This window comes from Triturus cristatus, chromosome 1_1 (assembly GCF_964204655.1).
Source record: "Triturus cristatus chromosome 1_1, aTriCri1.1, whole genome shotgun sequence".
Taxonomy (NCBI): domain Eukaryota; kingdom Metazoa; phylum Chordata; class Amphibia; order Caudata; family Salamandridae; genus Triturus; species Triturus cristatus.
This window is the reverse complement of record NC_140579.1, coordinates 313822276-313845339: the sequence shown is the minus strand read 5'-3', so window position 1 is coordinate 313845339 and position 23064 is coordinate 313822276. Positions and strand designations below refer to the sequence as shown.

Sequence of the window (23064 nt, the reverse complement as noted above, 5' to 3'; positions counted from 1 at the left end):
TAAAAGCATGAGGTAGATAACTACCAAGCTAATGTCGATATTAGGAATCATTAAACCAAAGCATCTCTGTCCCTACTCTATGCTAGATGACATCCCTGCTTACCATTCCCTTAAGACCCAAGAAATCGTGAAAAGGTGTCAGAAGTGAACTTCCTAAGAAGTCTTCACTTAGAGAGAGCTTGATCTAAAAATGCTCCTTCTAGCTCCTCGCCTACCCTCTACTCTGCTCCACCCACGGGGCGCTGTCCCTAATACAAAACCCCAAATCACAGAACACGCCCTCCGGCACACCTCCTCGACCAGGTCTTCTTCCAGTAGTTTTCCATCCCGAGCTGTCCATCCTCCAGCTTGGCCTTGGGTCCCAGACACCGTCCGCACAAGGAGTTGCGATTGGCACATTCTGGCTTTCCCCATAATTCAACTCTTAGACAAAGACCTTTTCTACTAACGAACCAAATGTCTTTGCACCTGCGGTGAGATCATGGGATGGAGAAAAACTTCGCATCTTTTAACTTTACAATTTACTGCAGCCCAAAACCTCTACCAGAATAAATCATTTGCGGCCTACCGCATTCAGCTAACATAAGAAATAACAGGCCTTTCTTCTCAACGATATATGTGTATTCGGGCCTCTACTAGGTTAAACACGCTATTAAATCACATTCTAAGCATTAGTGCTTTTACTTTCATATACATGAATAAACGACATACATGAGTAAATTTAATCAGGTTACACGTTTAGCCTAATATATTGCATTGAACGGAAACTAATCGTCATGCATTTTACTGAATACATTCACAATATGTTTCCACATCTTCTAACGCTTCTATGTTGCGATATAGCTGATACATTTCTTAATACATTTCGCACGACACATCTAAATATACATTGATTATATGCGGGTGCCAACTAACGGTGACTATGATGCACCCCTACAAATTTCAAAACCTTTAGGCGCTACATCAGAGTTTTGGGATGTGGAAATCATTTGCCTGAGCTCACATTAAAATCCTTCCAAATGGTATACACAGTTCTTCCATGCATTCTCATTTTTAACTTTTAGAAGTGGGCCTGCCAGATTTTACTTCAAAGGACTGGGCTAGCAATGTCAAGGGGTGGGAGGAGACTCTGCGATGAGATTTCCCTTAAGGTGAAAAGTGCCATTCTTATATTTGAGACCATAGACCACGGGGTGCACGCCAAAAAGGGCTTTCTCACCAATTAAATGTAGAAACTACCATTGTGAGGAACCCATGAACCCACTGTGTTGTAGTTTTCTGGTGCATGAATTGAGCTGTATGGGGATCTACAGAAATAAGCTGGGGTTCATAGGTTGCTTGTGGTAAACTCGTATTTCTCGCTGTGGGCGGCCTCACTCTCTGGTGCACGAAGCTATCCCTTAGGGGACCTTCATTTGAATACACAGGGGGCGCTGCAGGGAATCCTTTAACACAGTGTTGGAGCTGAAACATATAAGGAGTCTTTAAGGAACCCCGGAGCATTTGTTAAGGCACATAGGTGTTTTCTTGGGGAAGCCGTTAACTCTCACTTGGGTGGTCTTGTTCTGCAATGACAGAAGGAGCCCTTTTGTTCCCAGTGATGCCAATTAGTACAGGTAGTGCCATGCACAATTAAATGAACTGCCTGGCTTCACCTTTGCAATCACTTCACTCTCTGAAAATAGGTGCCAAAAGTTCTATGAATATGTTCCCATGGTGTCTGGTATGCCAGATGTCTGACCAATGAGAATGTGATGTAACAGATGGAGATTATACATGCCTAGGGGGAGCAATTGCCTTAAATTCAGATAGATCCCAAACAACTGAGATCATATATTGAAAGGGACAGAATTTACCAAAATTGTTTTTTTTCCATTCCAGCGTGTGTTTCTATCAAGGATTAGTTATATAGTGGCCGAGCCACTCAAACAACGTGGGGATTCAAAATGGTCGATGCTCAGAACCCACTTCTTAAAAACACTTTTTAAGCCACATGAACAGACACATTCAGTTAGAAGCTTTCTGACACTGCGCCTGGATGAATCCATATAGATTGAGCAGCCAGAACCACTCAGCGTCACTTTCTAGCTCTCGCGTCCAAACTGCCCAGAATGCCCTTGTTATACAATAAAAGTCATCTCTCACAGCACCCATTAACTCGCAGGATATAAGCTGCCAGAACTGATTCGGCTCCCCAATTTGAGATGAAGCTTTAAGGAAACAGGGCCATTTTCTCTACCACGGCGCTCAGGGTTTACAGGCGCTGCGCTGCCCCTGCGAACTCATACCTCTCCTCTGCCAGGCAAGCCTCCAACTTCTAAACTTCCCCATTTTACTTTGCATTCTGCACGTTCCACTGTAAACACCATTTTATTCAGGGCGGAGAGTGATTAACTGGCACAGTGTATGTGATATGAATATCTGTCCCTTTAATAGAGCTAAAGGACAGATAGAATTGAAGGAAGGACACCTAGGAAAAAAAATGAAATCTTTCATCTCCGGAAAGTAATGAAGAAAGAGACCCTCGATTAGATACAAATGTCACTATAGCTGTGTCTATTGCATTATATATGAAACGATGAGATCCACGCATTTTTATTTTAGATACACAGTACAAACTCGCCTCTCGAACAGCGATTCAAATAGATTTTTTTTTTTAATAAAACATCAACCGCTGAGTTTTTCCAAGTTTTTAATTGGAAATAACAAGTTTAAATGAATTTGTTAATTCAAGTGCTATGTCTATTGTTTGAGAAGGATTCCAGTTTATTTGTACAGCAGTTGACTACTTAATAGTTAGATGTGGCATCATGAAGAGAATCTCATATTCTGAAACAGCAGCATTCATGTTAATGTTTCATATAGCAAAACACATTTTGAAAAAAATGCGCGAAAATGCACATAGTTACATAAAATGCAAAAAATGCATTTTGTGCTGCATTTTAGCATGAAATGCATCCTCCCATCCACTTTGGATGGAAGGGTGCATTTTGCTTTTAACAAAAGTGCATTCCTAATAACTTTACAGCTACAAGCCTATTTGTGGTACATTATTACTGTGATTGACACACATTTATGCAGTGCGGAATAATAGCATCACTTTGGACAGGGTCGGACTTGGAAGAAAAATGACCAGGCACAAAAATCAAATGGGCCACCATTAGCAGAGCAGATAGCTTAAAAAAAAGTGGCAACCATCGGGAAAATCAACAGTAATGTCAGCCCATCTGGCCATAAAATCAGCCCACGACTGCTAAAACAATCGGCCCACACACTAATCTCTTAGACCAGTCCATCGGGCACTGACTGATTTCTCCATTGGCCAGTCCGACCCTGATTTTGAGAATCTAATGTAACCAGAGTCACACAAAACTCCCAAAATGACTCTAATTACAGTGGCATAGCACACATTTCATGCATGCCTAGTCACAATACAGCCACTCCAGCCTGTTTGTGACATCTATTTACCTACATCTATTGAATACATCTCTGTAAGTTGTATGGTTTCATTTGAAGGACTTAATATGCTAAAATAAAATAAAGCTCCTTTATCTTCAGCTCTTGGACTACTACTTGCCTGGTTAAATTCTATGCAAAGTTGTTAGTAATGTCCCGGTTACTTATTAGTAATCTTTATACTCCGAGTCCTGGTCTTCCCCGACACAGTCCTTACACCCAAGATTTATCTCCAACTGCCTTCCCTAGTTGACAAAAAGAATTCCCCTAAAATACCCACCATTTGTCCAACCATCCCATAATAGGTAAACAGTGACATCACCTCCTGTCAAAATAGCAAGTAAAAACACAATAGAAAGAATACACATAATATAATCAATTCCTCCTCTGGGAGGAAGGATGGGAAGCAGGACTGTGTCAGAGGGGACCACGACTAGGAGTATTGAAGATTACCGGTAAGTAACCAGGGAATTACCTCCTAATACATATTCCCTCACCCAGTACCCACACCTGAGATCATGCCCATGCATCAAGTTTGATTATATCACTCAACAATACAAGGGTCACACACTGCAATGATGCAAGCAAATGAACATTTAATATAGGCATGTAAAATGGGAACTTAAAGATATTAACTCTGCAAAACAAAAGTCAAAACATGTTCACGAAATGAAGAAGAAAACATACACCCAACTGGATCTGGTAATGATCGGGGAAAGTATGGGGAGAACTCCAGGTAGCCGCCACACAGACATCCTTCAAAGAAGCCCCAGAAAAGAGACCCATGAAGCAGACACACCATGAGTAAACCAACTTTGAAACAGGGGAGACACCTGAAGATGAGCAATCTCATAATCTTTCACAATCACAGACTTAATCCATCTAAAAATGGAAGAGGTAGAAGGACAGGAACCCTTATTGGGCAACCTAAAAGTGAAAAAACAAGACATCCACTTTACGAAAAGAAGAGTTCCAGTCCAAGTAAATTAATAAAGCACTATTTAGCTCCAAAGTGTGTAATTCCACCTCTTGAGCCGAGGAAGGGGATGAAAACAGCACAGGAAAGACCATATCCAAATTATTGTGAAAACTAGACACAACATTAGGCAATAAAGCTGAACTAGGTAGGAGAATCACTTTATCCTCTAGAAACCTAATAAATGGAGCTACTGACAATAATGCTCCAATCTCATAAACCCGTCTCATGAGCAAATGGCCACAAGAAAAAAACACCTTTTTAGTGAGAAACGTCAAGTGTACTGACTGCAAAGGTTCAACAGGCGTGGACATGAGAGCTTTAAGGACAAATGGCAAATCCCAAGGAAGGATAGGAGATTGAATAGGAGAGTGCTGCAGAAAGAAATTGCAAAGCAGCTTAGAAGTAAAAGGAGCTAGTCTAGCAACCCATATCCCCCTGACCGCCTGGATTGCAGCCCACTGGCCCTGACGGTAGAAACAGTGAAGCCAAGTGCAAAACCCTCACACAAGAAATCAAGAACCCTTAAGGGACCACCCTGAAGATCATCCCAATCATGTGCCACACACCACCTCTCGAAATTTCCCAATGGCGGGCATAAGATTTCCTTGTAGCAGGATGGTGAGCCAAGTAAATTGCATCTGCTACTTCTCTAGAACAACCCTGCTGAAGGAGAGCTAACCTTTCAGCAACCATGCTGCATGGCTGATCTCGGCTGTTGAGATCAATGGAAGGAACAATGGAGAGGGCTGATATGGAAACACCAAGGCAGGAGTGACTGCCAGAAGTAATATCTGCGAATATCAAGGTCTCCTAATCCATCACGGAGACAACCAGACTGACTGATGGCTGGTCCATTCTTATTTTCCACAGGACCGCTGAAAGGAGAAGAATTGGCGGAAACAATACAGGAGACCAGGTGTCCACCTGAACAACAGACCATCCTAAAGATAAACAGCCTTCATGGATTGCTGATTAAACCCTGACTATAAACAAATCACCTGTACCAATATGAAATAGTGCAGTAACCATTACCCCCTGCCTGGTATGCTCTCACCGCCTGATTGTCCGTCTGAACACAGACATCCTGATCCTAGATGAAAGGAAGGAAAAACAGCAACGCCCTCTGAACAGCTGCTAGTTCCTGCCAGAAGGAGGACCGACGAAACCCCTCTGTGCCCCATCTCTCCTGAGCTGAAGCAGCACCCAACACTGCCCCCCCAGCCCAACTTGCTGGCATCTGTGGACAGCACCGCCAGGACCTAAGGATCCAAGATAACCCCCTTGATCAGAGAGTCTGGTTGCAGCCACCATTGGAGAGCTAATTGGATCTCCACCATCACTGGATTTAATGTCTCATACATTTGAGTTTAGGGAGCCAATGGGTCAGGAGATGGTGCACCAGAGGACACAAATACACCTGCTCCAAGGCATAATGTACAAGATGGATGCCATCTCTCACTGACTCCTCAATCACATTCTGGTAGAGGTTGACATCAAGGCCAACAGATCCAGTAGTTGCGAATTAACTGGAGCCATCTCTTCCCTGAGTGGAACACCATCCCACTCTCCGAGAAGAATCTGGCCACTAGAAATTGCAAAGTCTGAGTGGGGTGTAGATATGACCTTGCATAATTCAACAGGAAGCAGATTGCACACTTCCTTGACATTGGATTGTGCCTGGCAAAAACAAGAAGATTTAATTAGCCAATCATCAAGGTAAGGCAAAAGGCAAATACCCACAAATGGAGCTAAAAACTTGGTGAACACCCTCAGAACCAAGGTAAGGCCAAAGGGAAGGACCGTAAATTGAATGTGCATGTTGCCCACAGCAAACTGAAACAAAGGATGATGAGGGGGAAAAATCAGGAACACGCAAAAAAGCATCCATCATGTCTAGTGATGCCAGAAAATCCCCTTTGGTCAGGTAAGGAAAGATGGACTGCAGAGTGACCATGCTGAATAGCCGATGAACAAGGAACTGATTCAGAGCTTTCAAATCCAACTGTGGTCAAAAATCTCCTGATGGTTTCTGCCCCAAAAAGAGAATTAAATAAAACCTTTCTCCTATCTCTGGTGCAGGAACTGGAACCACAGCTAATTTTTCTACGACTATCTGAAGTGTCCAACAAAGCCTGATGCCTCACTGGATCTCTTGGAAGAGGGGTTGACTTGAACGAAGTGTGAGGCAGGACTAAAAACTCTAGATGGTAACCCTCCAAAACCACCTTGACCACCCACTGATCTGGGACAGAATGCTGCAAAACTTCCCTGAAAAATAGGAGCCTACCACCCAGTGGTGGTAAACCTTGAAAGTCATGCTTTAGGAGGAGGTTGCGGGGTGGGAGCACCAACTCCTAGATGCAACAGGGCTTTATCGGCAACTTGGGCACCCAGACGTCAAAAAGAGCTGATATTCCCTCTTATCAGGAAGAGGAAAGGCCTTCTTGCATCCAAACCCCAACCTCAGAAAGCAGAACAGGAGCCAGCAATTTTTAGTTTCCTTCAGTCTTTTTGATCAGATCTTCTAACTGCAACCCAAATAATTTAGAGCAATCAAAGGCCAATTACATTAAATTGGTTTTCTGGACTGTGTCAGCCTTCCGAGACCGATGCACTGTGCTGCCACTAAGGCTCCAGATGGAGCCACTGAGACACACAGATTGTCAAATGACAGGTCTGACAAAATTCGAACCTCCTGTTACGTCACACCCAACAGGGCGGAAGGATCCTCACCCCTCTTCATCAGATCAACCAGGGACTGGAATTCCGGCCCCAATGCTGTCTTTGACGGAAGCAAGCAGCATTGACTAGCAAATCCCACTGGTTTGCATACATGAGATTATCTCGAAGTTGTTGAGGAATCTATTAAATAATTTCTCTGGTGTCTGTGACCTGGAAACCCCCATTTTAATAGTTGTGATTTACCTGGTTCAAAGATTTGTGCTTGACCAGATTTAAGGGACATGAATTACTCTCAACTCTTCAACCAGGAAGATGGTCTAACGGACATTTATGCCATAAAGACCGAAACGTCGACAAGTTCATCTACTTCCCCAGCTTTTGTGTGCCCCAAAGAATTGTTTGCTGTTTTTTCTGATCTCTTTCTTTGCATTTGAGAATATTCTGGAATAGATGTTTACATTCGTGATTTGAAGGCATTGTTTTTGTACAAAACTCTTCAGCCTCTGTCATTGTGTTTTGATATAATTTATTGTATCCCTTATTTATTCTGTTCACATTAAATCAGTTTATACTTTGAGAAATTCATACCCGTGTTTTAAATGATTATCGATTATTCATACCAAAATTATTGCATTGATGTTTAGATTATTCTATTGCTAGCTGCCAGTTGGAGCTTGACTATTAAGTAAGTGTTCTGAATGAATTGATTTATTGCATTAAATAGAATCCCTTGTAGGCGCAGGTACCTATTACTCGTTGTGCCCAAGCCTCCAAGGGTAGATTGGGTTTCCCACTTTTTGGTTACGGTACCCTCAGTTAAGCTGTACCCAGGAAATATCATCATGGGAAAAAGAACCAAGCATGAGCTCTCTACCAGAAAATGTCCACATGACGATAATGCACAGGCTCACATAATGTTCTGTTCATTAATGCTATAAGCTCAATGCCCATGCATGGCCTTAATTAATCTGCTCCTAGGCCAGCCAGTAGTTACTATTACTGACACTGGAAGCGGCTGATTGGGGGCTGGTGTCTAAAGTGTGCCTGGAAGTACTGGTTGTACACATAGAGCTACCATCTAGATTCTTTCCAAAAATGTTGCTCATCAGCCACAACAATATTTAAGTTTCGGCAACCAAGGAGACATGGTTATTTCTCTGCCTGAGAGATAATGACAGGATATCCTGGGGCATATGTACAAGGAAGTGGCGGAGTGCGGCGTTAGCCATCATGGCTTAACGCCGCACTCTGCCACTTCAAAATAACGCAAGGTTGCACCATATTTACAAGGATATGGTGCAGGCTTGCGTTCCCCCCTGCGCTGGCGCTACACTTAGCACTGTGGCGCCAACGCAGGCACCCTTGCACCATACTGCAAGGGTGTCTGCGTGCAGGAGAGGATTGTTTATGTGTAGGAAGGTGTCCCTTCCTGCATATAAACAATCCTGAAATGCCATTTTGTCATTTCTATGTGTGCTGGTTAATGCAGCACACATGGAAGCCAGAGTATGTTGACACATTCCTTAGTGTCGTGTCTTATAGGACTGATACATTATCCTGATACTGACTGTGTCTGCCTGGGATTGCAGTTGAAACTGACAAAAAGCAGTAGCAAAAGTATTAGGCAGTTGATTTATCATCATTACAAAGGTAAATTATATTTTCTAATATGCATCAGTGACTATGTTTATTTGAAGCATGAACAGTGACAATATATAAGAATATCAGGAGCCATAGGTGCCACAGGTTTCACAGTTTGGATTGTAACCAGCCAACACATATTTCACTCCCAATGACTTCGTGCATGGGGCTTTCTCAAGGCTCAGGGGCCAGGAGAGAATGACCTCCACCAAGGAACTTGGGTTCATGATGAAAGAGCTCCCAAGTCCTTTGGGGCCGAAGCTTCTGGTTGCAGTCTGGATAATGGAAATTGTACTTTCAACCAGTACTGAACAAGGAACTCTAAAACTGGATATGACAGATGGACTACTTTATTTGAAACAAGCATTGGCAACATCAATAGGTTTCGTCTATGCAAGAGCTATTGGCTTTGCCAATGGTTTTTTAGCAATGTTGTACACCAAAATGGCTGCTGTTCAGCATGGCTAAAATGTAGTGGGGTAAAAGAGAGTGGCGTGGAGTGGTATGTCATAAAGTGGAGTAGGGTGGGGGGTTATGGAGTGGTGTAGAGTGGCGTGGAGTGGCATACAGTAGAGTTGAGTGTCGTGAAGAAGAGTGAAGTGGAGTGTCATGGAGTAGCGTATAGTGTTGCGGAGTGTCGTGGAGGTAGGAGAGTGTCGTAGAGTGGAAGGGCTGTAGAGTGGAAGGGCCGTTGAGTTGAGTGGCATAGAGTGGAGTACAGTGTCAGAGTTGAGTAGAGTATAGTAGAGTGGAGTGGTGTAGAGTGTCATGGAGTGGTGTACAGTAGAGTGGCGTGGCATAGAGGGTGTTACGTAGAGTGGGGTAGAGTGTTGTAGAGTAGAGTGGTATAGAGTGGAGTAGATTGTCGTGGAGTGGCACACAGAAGAGTGTTGTAGAGTTGGATGGCATTGAGTCGAGTGGCATAGAGTGTCATAGAGCAGAGTGGCAAAGCTTCAGATTGGAGTGGCATAGAGTGGAGTGGAGTAGAGTGGGATAGTGGGTCAGAGAATAGAGTGGAGTAAAGTGGTATGGAGTGGCATATAGGGAGTTGTGTAGAGCGTCATAGAGTGGAGTAGTGTCATAGAATGGCATAGAGTAGAATAGAGTGCTGTAGAGTGGAGTGGCATAGAGTAGAGTAGAGTGTTTGTGGAGCAGAGTTTAATGGAGTAGAGCATCATAGAGTGGTGTATCGTGGAGAGAAGTGTCATAGAGTGAAGTATAGTAGAGTGGCCTAAAGTGAAGTAGCATAAATTACAGAGGTGCAGAGTCGACTGGTGTAGAGTGCACTGGTGTAGAGTGCATTGGTTTTGAGTAAAGTGGTGAAGAGTGCATTGGTGTTGAGTGCAGTTGCATAGAGTAGAGCAGTGCAGAGTAGATTGTAGTGGTGTAAAGTGCAATGGCATAGAGTAGAGTGGCTCAGGGAGGAGTTTGAGTTTGAGTTTGAGTTTAAAAGCACTTTTAAAGCGCACGTATACCGGCGGTTTCTTGGCGCTGTAGCTAGTGGGGACTGAGGGTTAAGAGCAGGGAGAGAGGAATGGGCATTTATTCAAAGGATTTTGTGAATAGGTAGGTTTTAAGATTTTTGCGGAATTGGGGATAGAGGGTGATGGCACGAAGATGAAGGGGAAGGGAATTCCAAAGGGTTGGTGCTAGAATGGCAAATTTGGAGCCGCCCCACTTCTTTCTCCGGAAGCGAGGGATGGTGAGGAGGGACTGAGAAGAAGAACGTAGGTCCCTAGAGGGGACATAGGGAACAATCTCAGAGGAGATGAAGGCAGGTGCCAGGTCCAATCGGGCCAGGAAAGTGATGGATGTGAGTTTGAATTGAATTCTAGCCCGCACTGGGAGCCAGTGGAGAGATTTCAGAAGTGGGGTGGAGTGGTGGAATTTGGGAAGGTTGAAGGCTAGGCGGGCCGCCTGGTTTTGGATCTGTTGTAGGCGGCGTAAACTGTATGCAGGAATACCGGCATACAGAGCGTTCCCGTAGTCCAGGCGGGACACCACCATGGCCAGAATAATAAGTTTGAGAGCGGAAAAAGTAAAGAAGCGGGACACCTTGCGAATAGTACGCAATGAGAGGAAAGAAGAAGATACCACAGAGCTAACCTGGGAGTGGAGGGTGAGTTGGGAATTGAGCTTAATGCCTAGTGTTTTAACAGAGGAGGAGGGGGCAGGAGGAGAACCAAGAGAGGGAGGCCAGCAAAGGGGGGACCAGGGGCTGGATGAACCGCCCGTCAATACCAACTCGGTTTTGTCCGGGTTAAGTTTGAGGTGATTGTGGCTCATCCAGTCCCTGATGTGAAACATGACAGTTTGAAAGTTGAGGACAGCAGAAGGAGAGGAAAGATCAAAGACCAGCTGGAGGTCATCCGCATAGTTAAATACGGCGACCTCCATCTGTTGGAGAGAAAAGATAAGAGGGGCGATATATAGATTAAACAAAAGAGGGGAGAGAGATGAACCTTGAGGAACCCCGCACTGGACTTTCCGGAAGTCCGCTGTGAAGTCACCCAGGCGAACAGCCTGGGTGCGGTCGCTCAGGAAGGAGGACAACCAGACCAGGGCAGTCCCCTCGATCCCCGCCGCCCTGACACGGGAAAGTAAGAGGTTGTGGTCCACCGTATCAAAGGCGGCTGAGAGGTCGAGGAGCACAAGGGCCTGGTGATGATTAGTGTCCATACCCTCCCTGAGGGTGTCGAGGACCGACATGACCACGGACTCCGTGGAGTGTGCGGGGTGGAAACCAGCTTGGCGGGGGGCAAGGGCTCCATGTTTCTCCACAAAGGAGCTCAGAGCGCAGGTGACGTGGCGCTCGAGCACCTTAGCTAGAAATGGCAGGAGGGAGATGGGGCAGAAATTGGCAGGGACAGAAGGATCTGCCCCAGGTTTTTTCAAGATGGGCACAATTACCGCAGACTTCAAGGAGCTAGGAACTATGCCTTGCGCGAGGGAGCTGTTGAGGAGGTGAAGGGGGGGATCTAGACAGGAGACAAAGATGTGGCGGAGGATATGGGCAGGACAGGGATCAAGAGGGGAGCCAGATTTGATCAGAGGCACCAATGAAGTCAGGTTTTCCCGAGTGATAGGGGGAAAGGTGGTTAGTTTGCCTTTGGGAGGGGGACATTGGGGATCCACAAAAGAAGGGGGAGGTGGGGGGATGTTGGCCTTAATGGTGATAATTTTCTGGATGAAATAATTATTAAGAGAAAGACAGAGGTCATTTGACGGGGCAGGTTTAAGCGTAGTTCTGTCCGAGAATGCCAGGTTGTGAACGATGGAGAAGATCTCCTTAGACTGGTTCTCCGCTGCTAAGATTTTGGAGGAGAAATAAGCTGTTTTGGCCTCCAGGATGCTTTTTTTGTACTGGTTAAGGATATTGATATATTCCAGTTTCAAGGTGGGGCAGTAGTTTCTCCTCCAAGCCCGCTCTGCGCGGCGAACTATTAGTTTGGTGGCTTTAAGCTCTTGGTTAAACCACCGGTTGGCGTCTTTGTCGCGTTTAGAGGTAATGCGCTTGAGCGGGGCAACGGAGTCGCAGCTGCGGGAGAGCCACTGGTCTATAGCGTCAGCCTGGGAGACGGTGGTGAGGCCCTGAAGAGGCGGGAGAGAACCACCAAGGAGAGAGGAGAGATTCTCAAGATTGACCCGGCCCCATGATCGGACCCAGGTGTTTTTGGGTCGGGGGGCATAGCTGGGGGAAGGATAGGAAGGAGAAATGAAATCAAATGATGGTCGGACCAGGTGCAAGGGGAGATAGATAAGGATTCCACAGGGCAGTTCAGGGACCAGATTTGGTCAAGCTGGTGACCCTTGATGTGAGTGGGGGAGTGAACATGGGGTGTGAAGTTAAGGGAGTGGAGGGTTTCGGAAAAATCCTTAGATGACAGACATTCGGCAGGATCGGAAGGCCAGAAATTAAAGTCGCCGAGGAGCAGGATGGAGGAGTTGTTGATTGCAATGGTAGCCAATGGTAGAGTGGCATAGACTGAAGTGGCATAGAGTGAAGGATGCAGAGTAGAATGGAGTTGTACAGAGCAGAGTGCATAGGTGAAGAACAGAGTGGTGAGGTGAAGAACAGAGTGGTGTAGAGTAGAGTGGGGCAGAGTGTAGGTGCATAAAATGTAGTTGCATATAGTGGAGTGGTGTAGAGTGTAGTAGAGTGGCATAGAGTGGAGTGGTGCAAAGTAGAGTGTAGGGGCATAGAGTGCAGACGCATAGAATGCAGGGGCATATAGTGGATGGTGAGTAGAGGGGTTTATAGGCCAGTGACATAGAGTACAGTGGTGTAGAGAAGAAGAGAGTGGTGTAGAGTGCTGTGACTTAGAGTGCATTGATGTTCAGTGACATAGCATGCAGTGGCATAGAGTAGAATGTTTTAGTGTAAAGTGCAGTGGTGCAAAGTAGTGGATGTAGGTGTAGTAGTGCAGGGTGCATTGGTTTTGAGTAAAGTGGTGTAGAGTGCATTGGCATAGAGTGCAGTGGTTTAGAGTACAGTGGCAAAGTGTAGAGTGCAGTGGCATAGAGTGGTGCAGCGTAGAGTGCAGTGATGCGGAGTAGAGTGTCATAGAGTGCAGTGGCATAGAGTAAATTGTTTCAGAGTAGTGTGGAGTGGTGCAGGGTGGAGTATAGCAGTGCAGGGTAGAATGCAGTGTCATAGAGTAGTGACGCAGAGTGGAGTAGAGTGGCATAGAGTGCAGTGGCATAGAGTGCAGTGGTGTAGAGTAGCACAGTGTTCATTGCAGTGGCATAGGGTGGAGGGGCACAGAGTGGAGTAGAGTGCACTGGCATAGAGTAGATTGTTTCAGAGAAGAGTGAAGTGGTGTAGAAAGGAGTAGTGCAGGTTAGAGTTGAGTGGTCCAGAGAAGAGTGCAGTGGTATAGAGCAGTGGTGTAGAGTGCATTGGCATAGAGTGCAGTGTTGCAGAGTGAAATAGCACAGTAGAGTGGTGTAAAGTGCATTGGCATAGACCGCAGTGTTTCAGAGCAGGCTGGCATGGAGTGGAGTGGTGTGGAGTGGTGTAGAGGGCAGTTGCAAAAAGTGCAGTGGTGCATAGTAGAGTAGTGCGGAATAGAGTGCATTGGCATAGACTACAGTTGAGTGGTGTGGAGTGGAGTGTCTCAGATAAGAGTGCAGTGACCCAATGTGGAGTGGAGTAGCGTAGTGTGGAGTGGTGCAGAGTAGAGTGCAGTGGCGTGGAGTGGTGCAGAGTAGAGTGGAGTTGGGTAATATGAAGTATGCATGATTTGGTAGCGTAGTTCTATTACAGGCAACATAGCTCTAATTGAAATTACCATTACATTCACACGCAGTTTTTGTGATAAAACTATACAGCGCACAAACGATAATGTGAGGAAATATCAACACTGAATGTATTGATTTGATCATCAGCACAGTTAATTTACAGACATTAAACGTTTGCTGTGTGCTAGGAAACAAAATAGCTTTCCACAGCCTTCCTGAAGCAGACCCCAGTAGCTAGCATGATTGTCACATAAATCCTCCCACTTTTAAGTCAGAGAAAGAAAAAATCCCACCAAGGTCACTGGAAGACACACCCTGACATTTGATCTCCGTCTTTGAAAGCACAGCAAATGTGATAAGAGAAGAACAAGATTTAAAGGGCTGTTTACAGAAACCGAGCACATGGACGAATACAATAAACAAGGTTTGGGCAACGGGCAGGATGAACTCCAGGTGTGCAGCCTAAAGCAAATAAAGTCAGCAAATAGTAACCCATAAAATGTGAGTTACAAACCAAAAGCCAATGGTAAGCAACCGGCAAAATGCATTCCTAGGTCAACTTTCTGAATGTCCCCAAGATGTCTTTAGCAAATAAGACAGCTGTACTGTCTGGTAGACTACGAGCTAAAAATATACAACAAAAGACAGCAACAACCTATGTAACAATTAATGGACAGCAACTGAACCCTGTTACTCCTTCTGCCAGAAGGGGCCCTTATATTTCAATGGCTACAATTTCTATTATTTCTTATACATGAATGGATGTTTGATTTTATTTTTTGATATTCTTACTTTTCATGCTTCAACTACATTGATTCACTGGTGTATATCAGAAAATAGGATTTCTCATTTTAATGATGTAAAATCAAATGCCTGATACTTGCGCTACGGTTTTTGATAAATAAGTATGTAGTAAATATTGTTTAACATATTCATCAAGGAATTAAGAAAATGCTCTAACAATATGAGGAAGGTGCTGTGGGTATTCTTTGAATGCTTAATGTATACTTTCCAATGCAGTTACCATCGGAGTACGTATTATGACACCTTTATTACACGTCATGTACAGAGCAACATACACCAACTCTAAATTACGTCTGAATTGCATTACAAGTCACATGGAGTTTTGCAACTTTCTGATAGTTTGTCAGATAGCGGTTTTTCCTCAGAGCAAAGGAACAGTTTCTGAGGGTTACATTTGTCTATCACAGGTACCACATGTTTCTGAAGACCACATGTTCAGAACGTAGATCATTAAAGAGTTTCACGTCAATAAAGTATATATTATTATATATGTATTTTACATCTATAACTGTGCAATTAATACACAGTATTTCAACTTTGTTATCAGTAGAGTAAAAGTTAAAGGAGAGTACAATTGAGGCACTGTGTTTTAAAGTGACACCAGATTTTAGCACTTTAGTGTTGTCATTAAGTCTCCCTGGGCAATATGTGTAATCATTCAACATTGCAGTAACTAAGCAATGCATCCCAGAGGTACTCAACCCCAAATGGCAACACCCACTACACCACCCAGAAAAAGAGTTTCCTGGTTCATGTACTTGGAATGCTGCCACCTTCATCATAGGTGAATGGAAGCCTCCAGCAGGGCGGGGTGTGGGGCAGTGAGACCAATGTCACCACACTGGTTATCCAGCTCAGAGGGCGCTGTGTTTTGGAATATCTTACAGGGAATAAAGCACCTGCTGCAGAGCTCCGTGTGTGCCCAGCAATTTTTGGGCACTAATAATAGTGTAAAGGTAACTCTGATGATTAATGTACCTGCTAGAGAGAGAGATGCGTTTTGTCTAGTTGTAGTTTTGGCTGTCTGTAGGAGAGTAGGATCTGCACTTATGTTGCCCCCACTTTGTTTCTGATGTATACACTGGTTTCTGGCTATAGTCTGGCTGGGTCCCTGCAAATCAGGGCCCCAGTCCCTCTGTTCTCTCTAAACGACTTGGTGTGCATATTAGATGCACTAGTGATTGGATACTGTGGTTCCTTATGGTACCCTAAGTACCTAGGGCATAAGCACTTCACAGGCCTACCAGGGGCTGCAGCATGTATTATGCCACCCCTGGGAAGCATTCTCAATCTGACACCACAGGTCTGCGACTGCAGCCTGTGTGAGGTAGTGTTAGCACTCCTCACTGAGGTATAGGTATCTATATCTCACCGTACACACACATAAAAACCTATCAGCCACCCCTATGGCAGTCCCTATCAATCCTGAGGGCAGGGTGCTTGGTTTACAATGTGAGGGGGTGCCTCTGCATGAGCAGGGCCCCTCTGCAGCTACCAGAGTATATTCTCTATGGCTGTTTGTGGATGCGGTTAAACCATATACTCTTAAGTGCATTAAAATGCTAACTTTGGAATGACTGCATCAAAACATGTCGTGTTAGGTGTCAAACAACTTGGAATCATACCCCCACATCAGTCCATGATGTGGGAGCCTGATCCCACCCTTCTAGAGGGGACGACATGTAAAACGATAGAAAGCCTATAAAGCCCTGGCATCACAAAATGGATGCCACCAGAACAGACACTGGGCTGCCCTCCTGCTGCTGACTGAAACTCGCAGTGGAGAAAGCCCAACAAAAGGCATCCTGTCACAGGGAGGTGTCACCACCTTCCAGACAGGATTTACTGTATTGGGGCTGGGTGGGTGCACTCCTAGAGTGCTTTGATGTCCTGTACTGGGGGAGCAGTAGGCTCTTCTGTGCATATGCCAGCTCAAACCGGTTCAGGGGCTACCTGTCCCTGCTCTGGCATGAAACTGGACAAAGGGAAGTGGTTGTAACCACCCCCTCCCCTGACCCTCCTAGAGGAGTGGTCATAGAGCGAGTCCCTCCCCTATCTTCACTATAAGATAGCAAGCTTTGCCATTGCAAATCAGATAACCCTGGACGACGCTCTACAAAGAAGAATCCTGGCCCTTCGACGTTCCACTACCTTTGGAAGACAGAAGAATCTCCCTTGGAGTCAAGGAGTGACTCCTCTGCTTGGCAGGCACCAAAAACCTTAATCAACAGTTGCAAACTTTCCCACTCCCGCCGGAGTTCGAAGTCCCTGCTGCCACGGAAGCAGATTTCCTGACTTCTCAACGGCCATTCTAAGTCTCCAGCAAAGCTGTGGCGAGTGGACCCCACGAGTGACGAGGAACAGCAATACCCGGGGACCGTGCACTATTGTTGAGTGCAAACCCTTCACGACGTCCTACGGACTTTTTCATTGGACCATTTGTGACCCAAGTCTCCAGCAGGTTTTGCAGTGAAAATCAGAGGCCTACCCCGTCCAGAGTGACCGTGGGCTCCTGTGAAGCATTTCCTGAAGAGGCATCTTTGCGATCACTTGCCCGTTGGCTAGTGGGTCCCCCGAAGACTTTCCTATCAACACCAAGGGCTCCCCTGGTTGCTCCAGGCCCCCTCACTCACCCTTGCCGGGTGAGTCCCTCAGACCTTGCTGGTCTGCACCATCGACTTTCTTCAGTCTACACAAGACTTGCAGTTGCCAGGGCTTGTTAGCGCCAATCCGGTTGCCGACACCGCCATCAGCCGCAAACATTGTGGGCACTCCGAATCCAGCTGCTTGTCATTGTCAAACTCTCCTGGACCTCGTGAGTGAAGAGTCAAAACACAATCGATGACCTGAAAGCACCCGACATCCGTGGTCAGCCATCTTCCTGGCTACCGGTCACTGGCAAGTGACTTTGAACACTGTCCCTTCAATTTTCAGGTCGACTCCATTTTGAATCCACCCTTGGATTCCACCGGACGCTTCTTCAGTCGACGCAAGCAGCATGTCTTCTTTGGTCTCCATAGAAAACAGCGACGCGACCCGACACCAAAAGACACCTATGCACCCGGCTTCCCTGGGTGAGGTAACTCGTCATTCCGGTGCCCTAGTGTGTGTTGGCCCTCGAAGTACTTACCTTGTAAGTGGCTTGTTTGTAGACTTCCTCGAAGTGCCCTAGAACTTTAAAAATCAAACCGTGACTTGCACCATTATAATCAATAGGGAACCCACGGCTGTGTTCACACACTGCACGCGTCTCCCGTGGGCCTGTTACTTACCTGCTAACACTGCAGTAGTGAAGCCCCAGCGATTCCCCAGGCCCTAGGCCTTGTCATTTTGCAAGTCGACATCCTTACACCATTTATTTAGTATATGGTCTGGTACGCCCCTAGGGCTCCAGCCATATTTGTGCCTAATTTATTGTGAAACATTGACATTTGAATGTGTATCTGGCTTCTAGTCTCATAAAAAGATTAGTAGAGTGCGTCTAGAAATCAATACATATATATTTAAAATATATATACCTGTGTGGTGTCCTTTCATTTGGTAATTCAAGAGATTATAAGGTAAAACAAGCTGCTTTACATTCCTCTGAGACTTAGCCTGAAGGCTGCTCTCCAAAGCTACCACTAGGATAGCTTTCTTTAAAAGGTTGTCTTAAACCTATCTACCATAAGAGTCGAATTGGACTGGTGCAAGGTGGCCACTATAACTAGTGACCAGCATATGCCAGGCCAACTTCTCACACTGTCATAAAGTAGGGTTAATGTGCCTGCTACAATCCATGTGTAGCATGGCGATCACAGAATTGTATTTTGCGACGATAACTCAGTGGGTTACTGCTTTTGTTGCAAAGATCCTTTTTATGGTCTGGCTGGACAATGTATCTGATGCTGGACAAATATGTGATCATCATTAGAATGGGGCATTGGCTCTGCCCACATGTTGGAAGCAAGGAGTTCATGTTTTAATTTGGCATCCTGTGTGTGCTTCTACAAAAAAAGTGCTTGCTCTTCACATAGATGTGATCAGTTTGTCTATTTATCTAGCTGCCTAAGCTTGAACTTTCAGGGGCAAACGCATGATATTGGAATGCTATTGAACTCTTAGATAACTGTATATTTTATGATGTTTTTCTCTGACAGCAGCACCAATGGGAGAAGGGTAGTCATTACCCTACATGGATTTTGATGTCTGGCTTGACAGTACAACTGTCACTGACCTTGTAACCTGCAAAAATATTATTCTACAGTTCTTTGCTTCAACACAAATACATATGTATTCCCATGCTATTTACTTGTAATGCTTCACATTAACATAGAACATCCCTTTAAAGCCATTCCTATTGGCATTGCCAATGCTTGTGTTACTTGCAGTTCATAGGTTAAAATTCTAATATAGAACAGTGAGCTATGAACTGGTATCAAATAGCTGCATGTAAACTGTAAGACATAGAATAGAACCTTATGTTTTTCCCCTGTCTATCATCATGCTAAAGTTACTAAAAAGGGTTCTTTTGGTAAAAACAATTTCGTACTAGTAAAGCCAACCCCAATCACTGTGATAGGCTTTAAATCCAGGGGTTTTGTTTCTTCAGACCAAGCACTCTTAAAATATACTACCTACCAGTATGGATGAGACGTGACTCCTAAAGCTTGCACTCCTCATTGTCTTATGTAAAATTTCTTACACAGCGATTTAGTGTCTGTATAAAGTGTGTGAAATGCAAAGTGCTCTGACACTGGTAATGAGAAGTAGTAACAAAGAAACGAAATTCACGGGTGAGAGGGGCTATGAAGAAATGAGGGGCACCATTGTAGGGTGGTGATGAAGGAATCCATGGAGAAGGAGGTCAATAGAGGGTGCCGAGAAAGAATGTTGCACTAAATCCGTGTCTACCTCCAGGGATAGGCAGGGACCAAGTCACCATATGTGGCTCTTCCAGAATGGAAGAGTGGGCCGACGGTCTCACACTGGTGATAATAGATCGATTATTAATGCAAATGTAGGCTTGATGTCATACATAGAGTTCAGGGTTTTACAAGCTGTGAAATATTCCTATCCTCAAATTGTCTTTTGACAATGAATTTCAGACTTCTAACAGGTATCCCATTAATAATTTTTTACAGAAAATGTGAATCATCTGTCACTTTCCCCAACAGTTATTATCTGCAAGTGCTTCTCCTGCAGAACTGGGTGATAAATAATGTGTCCCGCCAAGCTCTCGTGCCAGAAGCACACTTCTGTGGTCGGGCTAGCGGAAATGAGAAGTCTGGATGAGTGCCGCCTGGCCTGTGGTGCGTCAATATAAATACATAATGTCAATTTAAAAGCTTATTGCATTTCTGGATTTGTTTTACTTTTTATATGTGTTTTTAGTGTTTAGTTGAAGTACCAGGCAGACACAATGGCTCAGCGAAAACTAGAAGGTGCAAGTTGCAAAAGTGCCCACATACATAAATGGCCCCACTAAGCGTTGATTGCTCCAGACAGACCACGCACAGGGGTGCACAAGAAAATAATTTAAATTCCCTGCTGTCAATTAATTTGTCTGCCGCACCTGCATAAATTGGTACTACCAAGATTCTAATCTGATTTTGCAGTAAATTTTACTTTTTAATGTAAAGGGGAGAGGATGTGGCGTAACAGCTAGAATGATTGACCTTGGAGCTGGGGAACCAGGTTGGAGACTTCTCAGAGACGCTCAACATCCTCTGATTCTGGGCAATAAACGTAATCTACATGTGCCGCATACGGGAAGCCGTTCATGTCAAAATTACAGATCCCCATATAGGACACCTGAAATCCATAGCCTGTTGCAAAATGAATATGACACACACCAGAATGAATGTAATATGTGTCAAAATAATTATGATACCTGGCAGAGTGAATCTGACTTGAATCAAAACAAGTATGAAACCTGGCAGATTGAATATGCTACTTAGTGATTGATATGAATAAAACGCAGTCCAAACTGAATAAGAGCAGTACTGAAATACATATCGATCATGCTAAAATAAATATGGCCCTCACCGTAAATAATATAGCTATCACTGAAATGTATACAATATGCATCAGACAGAATGGGACATTTCTTGAAATGACTGACATATGCCAAGAGGTATGCGACATGCATTGAAATGAATATGACAGATTGAAATGAATGTAATTTACTGAAATGAATATATTGTATCCTGAAAAGAATATAATGCACATTGAAAATAATATAACATAAACTGAAATAAGCATTACACATGTTGCAATGAATATGAATTGTGGTGAAATGAATGTTACCCAGATTCCAATGAATATAAGATATACAGAAATAAATAGAAGATGATTTAAAATGAATCTGGCTTGTGTTGAAATGATTATAAGCCCCATTGAATTCAAGTTGACATGCCTTAAAAAGAGTATGACCAAAGCTGAAATTCTCATGGCATTTGTCACAATGAATATGGCTTGCATTGAAATGAATATGACGCATATTGAAGTGAATATGATATGTGCTAAAATGGAAAAGTTGCACCCTAAAATTAATATGTCAAGCGTTAATATGCATATGGTATCCATTGAAATAAATATAAAATTGATTGAAAGGAATATAACACATGCTAAAATGAATACGAAATATGTTGAAATAAATATGAGCTTCATTGAAATTAATTTGACATGTTTTAAAATGAATACAAATAACGTTAAAATGAACATGGTATTTATCAAAATGAAGACGGGTTACATTGAAAGTAATATGATGCACATTAACATGATTATGATACCTGTTGAAATGGATATGTTTCATGTTAGAATGAATATAAGATGTGTTAATATGAATGAGACATCCATTGAAAGGAGTATGATACATGCTAAGATGACTATGACATGCAATGATATTAATATGAGCCCCATTGAAATATATTCAACATGTCTTAAAAAGAGTATGACCAATGCTGAAATTAAAATGAAACTTGTCAAAATGAATATATAATGCTTTAAAATTAATCTGATGCACATCAAAACAAATATTACATGTACTGAAATGAATATGACCTATGTTGAAATGGATATGACCCATGTTGAAATTATTATGGCAGGTGTTAAGGTGAATGTGACATCCATTGAAATAAATATGACATTCATTGAAAGGAATAGGACACATGCTAAGATGAATATGAACCACTTTGAAATGAATATGATGCCTGGTGAAATTAATATGGCCCACATCAAAATTAACATGACATTTATTAAAATTAATATGACACCTTTTCAAATAAATATGAAACTATGTGAGATAAATGTAGCATGCTTTGAAATGAATAAACCACATATCGAAATGAACACAAGCCATGTTTAAATGAGTATGACCCCTGTTTAAATGAATATGGCTTGCATTGAACTTATGTTGAGCAGCTGTAAAATTAATATTACACATTAAAATTAATGTTACATATTCTGAAAGGATATGATAAGGACTAAAAATGAAGTAACTAAAATGAATATTACACACAGGAACCAGCCTTTACCACGCATCAATTACATGCATCCATTTGCCACACAATTAAGCATTTCTACATTTGTCACACAGCAATTTATCAGGCAGGTAAGTATTTTTGTAAATAAGATAATGTTTTATGTGCACACAGAGATAAAGGGAGGTAAGGATGATTTTAGGGTTTAAAGGTGGTTAGAAGTAAAGGGAGGTGAGGATAATTTTTGGTTGTAGGAAGTGAGTAGAGGTAAAGGCAGGTAAAGAATGAAAAAAGAGGGTTCTCTATTAAAAAATAAACACACACACACATATATATTTATATATATGCATAGATATATAAATATATGTCCCGTATGCCTACATGCAGACAAAAAGGATTTCCCAGGTATTTTTGCACGGCAGTGCGAAAGGGAGTACTAGAGGAGTTATGTCTCCTCTTGCCAACTTGGACTCTCTGGCATTATGTTCAAAGATATGGTGATACCATGGGCAGTACATCATGAGGACTTTAAACATGGAAGGTAAACGCTACACAATTTATATGTGACATTTCATTTTTTGAACATTACATTGCACGCAGACTTTTAAACTGCGTTTTGGAACGCTATCCAGCAAGATCTACATTACATCACAGTCCAAGCACTGGGCAATGATTTTTATCAGACTGTGGCATCAAGATGCTATTCAGCATTATTGTACATCTACCACAGTTTGCAATAACACCCCGTGCATTTTGGGAAATGTAGGATTGCACCGGGTCACGTGATCATTGTGATAT

At 43.5% G+C, this 23064-nt stretch overlaps 1 protein-coding gene across 1 annotated transcript in view; it reads left to right on the top strand.

Annotated features, from left to right (window-relative positions):
• Positions 1–20977, top strand: part of LOC146870167 (uncharacterized) — a 740305-nt gene extending 719328 nt beyond the window's left edge. The window contains exon 4 of the mRNA XM_085629561.1: positions 19927–20977. Within this exon, the coding sequence (XP_085485687.1) occupies positions 19927–19935 (9 nt within the window). The 3' untranslated portion in view covers positions 19936–20977. The remainder of the gene's footprint in view (positions 1–19926) is intronic.
• Positions 20978–23064: the final 2087 nt, after the last annotated feature.